General features: G+C 54.3%; 1 protein-coding gene across 3 annotated transcripts; it reads left to right on the top strand.

Moving 5' to 3' along the window:
* Window positions 1-3,568: 3,568 nt before the first annotated feature.
* SHISA2 (shisa family member 2) lies at window positions 3,569-9,382 on the top strand. 3 transcript variants are annotated; one of them, XR_011328958.1, is made up of 3 exons: window positions 3,569-4,230; window positions 6,221-7,104; window positions 8,435-9,382. XR_011328958.1 is itself a non-coding variant. In XM_069808128.1 (2 exons), exons 1-2 carry the CDS (start codon window positions 3,906-3,908, stop codon window positions 6,772-6,774), a joined length of 879 nt encoding a protein of 292 aa, XP_069664229.1. In that variant the 5' UTR covers window positions 3,569-3,905; the 3' UTR covers window positions 6,775-9,382. The 3 variants fall into 3 exon arrangements, 1 of the variants encoding a protein (XP_069664229.1); XR_011328957.1 differs by having other exon boundaries at window positions 7,237-9,382; XM_069808128.1 differs by having other exon boundaries at window positions 6,221-9,382.
* The last annotated feature ends 292 nt before the right edge of the window (window positions 9,383-9,674 follow it).

Below are 9,674 nucleotides of genomic sequence, written 5' to 3'. Positions count from 1 at the left end.
CTTTCTCTTCTTTCCTTCCTGTCCAACGCGCGCCGGCACAGCCAGCCGAGGCAAACGTTTGCGGTACCTCACTGTGACCGGTTCGGCAGCTCAGACTCAAGGTGGGGTGGTTTTCCCCCTGTTCAACTGGGAGCTGTTAAGGATGAAGGACATCTTTTTGTATTATCCCTCTTTTCATGCCTTTCCTATTTCTGGTGCCTTTTTTTTTGAAGTAGAAAAACGAACGAAAAAAGTAGTAGTTGCGTTTGCAAGGAGCTTTAGCAAATGAGGCCTGCAAACTGAAGGAAAGCAAAGCACCATGCTCTGAAGGCACATAAATACTTTTGAAAAATTCCCATCTGTAGAGGCGTGCAGCAGTAAAACAGCAAAAATGCCTTTAGTATAATAAGGAGAATACCTGTCAATGCAGTGACTGCATGAATTTACCAGGTAGGAAGATACCGGTCTTAGGCAGTCACTTAAGCATGCGGTGGCGATTATCCTGCAGCAGCTTTGCCTGCAAGGCTCAGCATCCCGGCCCAGCACCTGCGCAGGGAGCTGCGTCTCACCTCCGTGCCGGGGCACGCACGTGTGCGGGGATCGCTCTCGCACAGCCAGTGCGACGGCTGGACACTGGGTCCTATAAAAGCTGTGATGTGCTGTAAATGTACTTATCCCCTACACTGCTGCACAGGCAGTTTGCAGTTCAGAGTGTTAAAAATGATATGGAAAATGCACTGTATCAGTTTCAGACAACTAGCAAAAGTAATTTTAACTCTTAATTTTCCCTGCTCTAAGTGGGAATATTTTTCAGGAATCACAGAACAGCATGTGAGCTCCTCAAATGACTGAAATGAAACGTCGTATTTGCTTTCCTGCAATCATGTATTTGGCTTGAGAAGGGCAAAGAACACTTCTACTGAGCCAAAGGCCTCAGAAAACTACACCTGGTAGTAGTAGTAGTAAAAATTCAGAGACTTTTAGAAAAAAAATAAAACAAAGTTGAAGCAGATAATGGAGTTTAATAGACTATGTGATCATTATTGAATATCTCTAGGCTTTAAACATCTTTTTGCCCACTCTAACACATATATGATGTTTCAATTATATCTAAAAGCCGCAAGATGCTCAGTTTGATGGGACCCCGTGAGTTTGGTGTCCTACAGGATCTGGGCCCTTAAGTGATGGGTTTAGTTTACATTGAAATAGATTGAGCTAATGTTATGAGATTGCTTGATACAGGAAAGTGAAGGAAAAGTTGCAGAGTAGAAAAGACTGTTGCTCATGTATTTTCACATATTTTCGTTTGGGTTTTTTTTTGTGTGCTTTAGACTTTAAATCATACAGATATTACCTGATCAGCTTGTAAAAACAGCTAGGAAAAAAAAAAATCTTTACTAATTAGTCTATTGCCAAATAATACGTTCTGAAGCACTTTGCGAAGTGCCAAATGTTTTAAGTTTTACAAAAGCATCATGAGGTGAGCTATTATCTCTGGTTTTACCCAGACAAGTTGAGACAGATTCTGAGCTTGAATATATTAAGTACCTGTTACAGATAATCTCTGCAGGGGATCTGGTGCTGGTGTTTTGTTGCGATCGAGGCTCCTAACTGGGAATACATATGGGCTAGATGGTAGGTGAGAAATAGACTATCTGCTCATCGTCTGTTGTCGCTGTTGGAAGAGGTCCACCTTACTGAGTATCGGTGGAACCATCGACTCAAAGGATGGGGCTGGGAAAGTATTTTGCTTGCTACGTATAAAAGAACCAAGAAGCTGCTTTTCTTATTATGAAAATGTCAGTCCAACCCAGGTTTACAGAAAATGATCTTGCAGGAATACCTCTGTGAATGTAGGTAGGCATTTAGCTGCTGTCACTCGGGGCTGCCAGACACCCCAACAGGTCACTGGCAGGAGCTCAGGGTTTTAATTCCTTCTCCAGATGATCCCCTTCCCTCACCGCTGACCTGGGGTGTCTTGGGCGATGGGTGCTCTGGGTGCCGCGGGCCGATTGTGTGAAATCCGTCATCACTCACGACTGTCCGTGGCGCGCTCCTCGCCCCAAACCCAACACGCTGGAGCTGACAGCTCTGGGTAGCTGCTGCTGGTCAGGTTTTGAGACGGAGCATCTCGTGCTCCATCACTCAAATGGCTGCAAGTTTCTTCTCGTTTGTCCAGCTGGGTCCATACGGGCGGCACAGAACCCGTCGCCCCGCAATCCCACTTTTCATCTTGATAACTCCGAGTTTTTCCAAAGGTTGGCTGCTCCGGGTTACTAATCGTCTCTGAGGTAAGGTGCAAGATGCGTGGGAACCGCCTCAGCACCCTGCCCTTGCCGTGGCGTGGCTCTGGCTACGGGCTGAGCCGTGAAAGGGCTGGGGCTGGGAAATAACTCCCTGGGAGCCGAGGGGGCAAAATGCAATTACCTGGGCTGTAATTTGACCAGAAGCTGCTGGTCCAGCCTAATACCTCTGTGAAAGCCTGCAGCTGTCTAAGAGCGGCTGAAAAGAGAACAAAAGAGGGAGATGAAAATGGAGGGGGAAGGACTGGCACGTTGTTGGTGAAAGACAATCATTTAATTGAAGAAGAAAAGCTTGAGAGAACTAAACGGAACTTTGCGGTCACCTTCCTTGCAGCGAAACGACTTAGCAGCAGCATTTAAAACCGGAGCCAGCTACCAGAGCTGCCCCGTTTCTGCCTTTTTATCAAACGAAGTTTTTTTTTTTTTTTTAATTGACCTAGTGCGGGGGTGAGCAGCAGTTTCAGTCGGCAGCACGTGAGGCGACTTTTTTAGGGAGAGAGAAAAAAACAAACCCAAACTTTCTTCGTCGGGAAGAGCATCCTTGCGCCCTTCCCCGGAGCCCCCGCTGCCCCTCGGAGGCAGAAACACCGGCCCGCGCTCCCGGCGGCGGCCTCACACCCACCCGTGAGGGGGGTGGACGGGGGGGGGAGCACCGGGACCCCCACCCCCGGCGGGGGGTGGGGGGGTGTCAGACGGCTTCTAGCTTTTCCGTGGTGGGGAAATTAGTTTGGGTCGTAGCGCCCGACGGGCACCGCGGGGCTCAGGGAAGCGGCGGCGGCGCTGCACCCCCCCCCTCCCCTCACTGACATCCCCCCCCTCACAGACACCCCCCCTCACAGACACCCCCTCTCCCCTCACTGACATCCCCCCCCTCACAGACAGCCCCCCTCACAGACACCCCCTCTCCCCTCAGACACCCCCTCTCCCCTCACAGACACCCCCCCCACAGACAGCCCCTCTCCCCTTACAGACACCCTCTCTCCCCTCACAGACACCCCCTCTCCCCTCACAGAGAGCCCCCTCCCCCCTCACAGACACCCTCCCCTCACACACACCCCCTCTCCCCTCAGACACCCCCCCTCACAGACACCCCGTCTCCCCTCACAGACACCCCCCCTCACAACCCCCCCCCCCTCCCCTCACAGACACCCCCCCCCCGGTGGCGGCGGCGGGCAGGGGGCGCGGGGCCGCCCCGTCGGGCGGGGCAGGCGCATGCGCGCTGAGCCGCCGCCGCTGCCTATAAGGGCGGGGCGCGGCGCTTTTCCCGCCCCCCTGCCCTCCGCTCCCCGCCTCACAGCCCAGCGGCGCCGCCGGACGGGGCGCACCGCGGCGGCGGCGGCGGCGGCTCAGCGCCCCCCCCCGGGAGGGAGGGCGGCCGGAGGGGCTACGGCCGCCTCCCTTCGCCCATGGGCGCGGCGCGGGGTACGGGCCGGGCCGCGGCGGCGCGGCGGAGGCGAGGGAGAGCCGAGTAAGCGGGGTCGGCGGCGGCTCCGCACCCCGCGGGGGCCGGCCCCGGGTATGCGGCGCCGTCGGAGGCGGCAGGACCCGCGGCGAGAGTCCCCGCAGCGCGGCGGGCGCTGCCCCGGCGCGGGGGGGCTCTGACAGACCCCCACCGACCCCAGCATGCGGGGCGGGCGGTGCTGGCTGCTGCTGGCGGCCGCGTTGGGCTGGTTGCTGCCGGCGGGAGCGGCGGCCAGCGGGGAGTACTGCCACGGTTGGTTGGACGGGCAGGGCGGCTGGCGGGACGGTTTCCAGTGCCCGGAGCGTTTCGACGGCGGCGACGCCACCATCTGCTGCGGTAGCTGCGCCCTCCGCTACTGCTGCTCCAGCGCCGAGGCTCGGCTCGACCAGGGAGACTGCCACAACGACCGGCGGCAGGGAGGAGGCGGCATCGGCGGCATCGGAGAGCCGGGCCGGCCCGGCAAGGACGGCCCCGACGGCGCGGCAGGTGAGGCGGGCACGGACCCCGGCCGCGGGGGTCCCCCCCGAGGCTCGGCGGGTTTGCGGGGGACTCCCCGCCGGTTCCCTTCCACCGGGGGAGGAAGGAACGACGGCCAGCCCGGCCCCGACACGGGGAGAAGTACCCACGCCCGGCCACGGCTCGGGTTTTTTTTTCTTCTTTTTTTTTCCCTGCCCGGTGTTCCAAAGCGCAGCCCTGCCTTTCTTAAAAGTAGGCGACGCTGCTTTCCGACCGTCTCGGGCTTGTGCGGCTCCTCTGCCCCGTTTCGGGCTCCCGGTTGAAAAGGGAGGAAAAAAAAAAAAAAAAAGAAACAACCCCTACGAGCGAAACAAAAAAAAAAGGGTAACATCACATTTCCAAACGACTTCTAGCTGGCGCCCGCTCTAATTTTCTATGTTCTTCCAGCACACATTCCTTCCCTGCATAGGACTGCTTTTTACCAGACGGTTGAGTTTCGAGGATAAACTCAAGTCTTTCCACTGCTGTTGTTTCAAAAAAACGCCTCCGCGGCTTCCCAGCGCCCTCGCTGCCATCCACATGTGCTGAACGCACTAGGAGTAGCCCGAAGTGATGTTATAATTAGGACAGACTTGCTCTCGGAAAACTTGCATGTTACAGTCTGTAGCAAGTGCGTGCACCTGCTCAAGAGCTGCTGCAGCGCCAGGCGCAGAAGTAGCGACAATTCTTTGCAAGCCTTTTGTTTAGAAAGTGCTAAAATAATAGAGGAAATGTGGCCTTTTGGTTATAACTTGCTCTGTGTCATCAGCTGTGCAAGGAGGCGTTCCGACTTGAGCGGACAGATAAACCCCTTTTTGCAGTTCTGAGGACAAGGCATTTTTCTTAACAATTAATTTTCTTCATTAATAGTTACTGTTCAGCAGGTTCAGGAGCTGTCACTCCGCGCTGGCACTGGTTAACTTGCAGGAGGGGCAGCTGCTGTGCCAGGGCACGTCGTTGGCAGCAGCTGCGTTAGTGCTAGTCAGGCAGGGGTCTGCAGCCCTGCCCGGGTCTTCGGGCTGCCGGGTTTCAGTGGAAATGATGAAGCCCAAGGCATGTTGCCTGGAGCGTTCGCGAGCGCTGGAGGAAGGCACTCTCCCCTCCTTAACTCCCAGATGCATCGATGCAGATTTCTTACTGAGGCAGAGAAAACAGCTTTTTCCCTGGGAGTGCAGAGTAATCGGAGCCCAGGTCCTTCTGAGGATGGTGTTCACTGTCCGCCTTGTTGAGCTCCCAACCCCACCGCTAAAGCATCACCCATAACCTTCTGCTCCCACCCCTCGCCCACCCTCACTCCTCCTGCCCTGATGTCCCTTCTCTAAGCCTCGCAAGGTCTGCTGGTAGTGAACCTTTGGCGCGTGGTTTCTCCCTAAACCCAGGGCTGAAGCACAGAGTGGCCGGACACTCATCCTGGGGGCTGCGGGGTGGCAGAGCCCCCGTGATGGCTGCCTCGTCACCGCCTGGCTCTCTCCCTGCCCCAAGGGGTGCCAGCAGTCAGAGAGGGCTGGTGATGGGGAGGGATGCGATGCAGCACCAGGGTTTGACCGCCCTGTGCTCCTGGGCAGATATCCTGCCCGAAGTATCTCCCTATGGCACTGTTCAAACCCAGCGGTCTCTTGCCTGATTTTTCTAGGAGGGTGTATCGGAGACAAGAGCTGGTGAAATGTGGAGCGGTGGTTGATGTGGACTTGACCACCGTTGATGGGAGCGAGCTGTCCTCCATCAAGGCGCGGGGTGTGGGCTTTCCTCTCAGCTAATAACTTTAAAGATGCTTTTGGAAACTCCAGCCATTGGTTTTAGTAGCCCTTTTCATCTTCCCTGTGTAAAACGCTCAGCCGTAGACACAGCTTTTAGTGCTCACTCCCCTTGACCTGTGCTGGGGGGAGGTGGGCTTGGCTGGGGTCGGGGGGGGGGGGTCTTTTGCCAGAGCTGCTGAGGTTTGTCCCTGACCCCAGTGACGATGTTTTCCTTGCTGTTGCAGTGCCCATCTACGTGCCATTCCTTATCGTTGGCTCTGTATTTGTCGCCTTCATCATCTTGGGGTCGCTGGTGGCGGCTTGCTGCTGCAGATGCCTGCGGCCCAAGCAGGAGCCCCAGCAGAGCCGAGCCCCCGGGGGCACCCGCCTGATGGAGACGATCCCCATGATCCCGAGTGCCAGCACCTCCCGGGGTTCCTCCTCCCGCCAGTCGAGCACCGCCGCCAGCTCCAGCTCCAGCGCCAACTCGGGGGCCAGAGCCCCCCCGACCCGGTCCCAGACCAACTGCTGTTTGCCAGAAGGGACCATGAATAACGTCTATGTCAACATGCCGACCAACTTCTCGGTGCTGAACTGCCAGCAGGCTACCCAGATCGTGCCGCACCAGGGGCAGTACCTGCACCCCCAGTACGTGGGCTACGCTGTGCAGCACGACTCGATGCCGCTGACCCCGGTCCCCCCCTTCCTCGATGGTTTGCAGAGCGGCTACAGGCAGATCCAGTCTCCCTACCCGCACGCCACCAGCGAACAGAAGATGTACCCGGCTGTGACTGTGTAGCGCCGGCGCCTTCCTCCCCCCCCCCACACGGCAGGTTTTAATATCTAAACTGAACAGAGGAGAAATACTTCCTCGGAACGAAGCTCCCAGAACATCGCTTGTAAATAATTTTGAAAGGCTCATGCATGTCAGACAGTGTTTATAAACCATTTATTTTCATCGGGGTCCATTGCCAGAAACTGTAGGATGATATCTCTGAATTAACGTTGCCAGATACGCTCTCATTCCAGTGCATGATTTACAGTGGCGAAGGATTACGCTGAAAATGCATATGTATTTCAGATCGCTGTACTTGCGAGATAAATGCCGGAGCCATTAAGTGCCCTTCAGGTATGACATGGTCAGAAGTATTTGCCTAATTAATTCGTAGAAAGAGTTTTGTTACACTGTACAAGACCGCAGTACTTCTTAAGAAACCTCTTTTCTCCCAGCTCCTTAATGACATTTCCCATTGCTTTACAGACAATCAGTCGCAACCGAGAGCCAAACAGTGCAATCCCTGTGTGCCGGGTGCTGGTACCAGCCCCCATGGCTTCTTACGCACCCCCGGTTTGGGGTGAAGTGCCATGAAAGGCTTAGTCTTGCAAAGACCAATTTTCCTTGTCCCTGGTATTTATGTAGAAATTAGAAGAGTGTGAATTATTTGGCTCTTCCTTCCAGTGCACTTGAAACCCCTCTTGATTTGCTTTTGCCTCAAGATCAGGACGCCGTGGTGGTTTGCGCAGACTTTATCTTTGTGAACTTTTTACTAAAAACAAGGTACGAGGTGCTTGTTCTTCCTGACGCTCAGCAAAGCTTTTGGTGCAGCTAGCAGCATCTGAGCTGAAACTGCCGTTGCAGAGAAAGGTCGTACTGTGACTCCGAACATGCCTGATTTAACCTCACTTGCCATGAAACAGTAAACCCGTGTGAATGCGCGCGAAGTTGTCAGCCCCAAACCCTGCTCGCGATCGAGTCTGACCGTAGGAAAACAGGCTTTGTTCCCCCGCCAGCCCCCTCCGAGTCCCCAGCCCTGCTCCGTTGTGGGGGGATGCTGGTGGGGGTCACACAAAGCCGCCCCAACCAGGATGCAGAGGGGCTGGCAAAGATTTGAAACCCATCCCCTTTTCTTCTTTACCCGTGGGGCAGGGGATGAGGAAGGCACAGCTGTATTTAAAAATAAGGGGCGGGGGGGGGGGGGGGAATCCAACCAAAGGATGAAGGTGCTTGCAGCTCCCCGTGATGCCATGGGGGTCAGGGAGGAGGGACAATGCTGTGAGGGGAGGGGGGACACTTCACACTGGAGCTGCAGGCTCCGTCTTGCTTTGCTGCGTCTGGGGAAAAAATACCTGTCCAGGTTGAAGAGGCAACAGCATTCTGGGAATTATCAGACCGTGCTAATTGTAATATATCACCCTGGATGAAACAAGCTATTTAAGGCTGGGTTTTGTTTCTTAAAAAAAAAAAAACCAAAACACCCAAAACCCTTAGTTTCTGCATTTCCATCCATTCGTTCTTCAGCCAAAACACTGCAACAGAGGGCATATACCAAAACCGGGCAATTACTGTAACCAGACCAGAGCTGATGAAAGGTTTCTTATTGTCTGATACTGTATCAGTATGTAGCAATAACTGTGATACTACTATTTTTTTTGTATGTCTGTTTTTAAATTACACATAGGTGTGGAAGCAGTGCCAAATCCAATGGCTTACTCGTAAACACGCCACACACAGGCAGTCTGCAGCGAGCAGGAATGGTTTGACCACTGACACAGGAAAATGAATAGGTAATTTATCCCGGATCTGCTGTTCCTGGCTGCGATCGCTCGTTCAGCGTGTAGGACCTGGGCAGAAAGCTTGGCTTACGAAACCCAGCTTCCCCTCCAGCCCGGCTTTGGCAAGGCTGGAGGTGTGGGGTGGCTGCTCGGCTCTGCCGCAGAGCTTCCAAGGCAGCCGCTGCTCCGGCGCCGGGTGCTGCTGGGCTTTCGAAGGACCCAACGCGTGCTCGGGTCTCCTGGGGAAACTGAGGTTTCTACTTGCCCGCGTTGTTGCAGCTCGGTCGCGCCGACCTTCCGAAGCTGAGTGAGTTGGCACGGGGGCTCGGGTGCCTTCAGCTTCTCGTGGGTTTGGCAGGAGCTGGAGGTGCTTGGCCCGAGGGGAGACCTGGCCTGTTACCGTGTGGCCAGACAACAAGCCCATCCACACGTTCGTGATCTTTTCCAACTGTGAACCAAGTCAGCTCTCACCCCCACCGCCCCCCCCCCCAGCGCATGCTGTCTGCCTTGCACATGCCCTGGCAAGGATACCTCCTCTGACCTACGAAATTCAGGTGAAGCTCTTCTTTGTATATTGTTTACTTGGTTAAAAAGAAAAAAGAATAAGTTAAATTTAAGTCTGTAGAAAATAATTTGCAACTGAAGGCAGAGAAACCTGAGTTGTAATAAAAGGAAGTTTGTGAGATGTGGTGGTTTGTTTTTTTTTTTTTTTTAATGTCATGTACAATAATGTAAAACCAATGTTACCATTTGATATAGCTTTTAAATCTCTGAAAGGGCACTTGCTTTAAAGTGTTTCTTATAACTGAAGAAAAAAGCCCCCATTGTTTCTTAATAAATACTTTATGGTGTGACTTTTTGTTTGCTTTGTTATAGGTTTTCCTTCAGTTAATGCTTTACTTTCCTCCATCTACAAGAGCACATCTGACCAGCCCAGTTCTCCAGACCCTGGCAAAGAGCACAGTTAGGATTTTTTGACTGTTTTTAAAGAGTAACAGTAAAAACACCACCTTACATGGCTGAAGGCTGTGCCTGGGTGGAGCACGTCTGAGGGGGCACATTTGGAGGGGAGCAGGGAGCGGGCATCTGAGCTTCGGGGGAGCTGGGGACCCTCATGTGCCAGCGGCCGCAGGGAGGTTGGGGAGC

Source organism: Haliaeetus albicilla, chromosome 20 (assembly GCF_947461875.1).
Source record: "Haliaeetus albicilla chromosome 20, bHalAlb1.1, whole genome shotgun sequence".
NCBI lineage: Eukaryota > Metazoa > Chordata > Aves > Accipitriformes > Accipitridae > Haliaeetus > Haliaeetus albicilla.
This window is presented reverse-complemented; position numbering and strand designations above follow the sequence as displayed.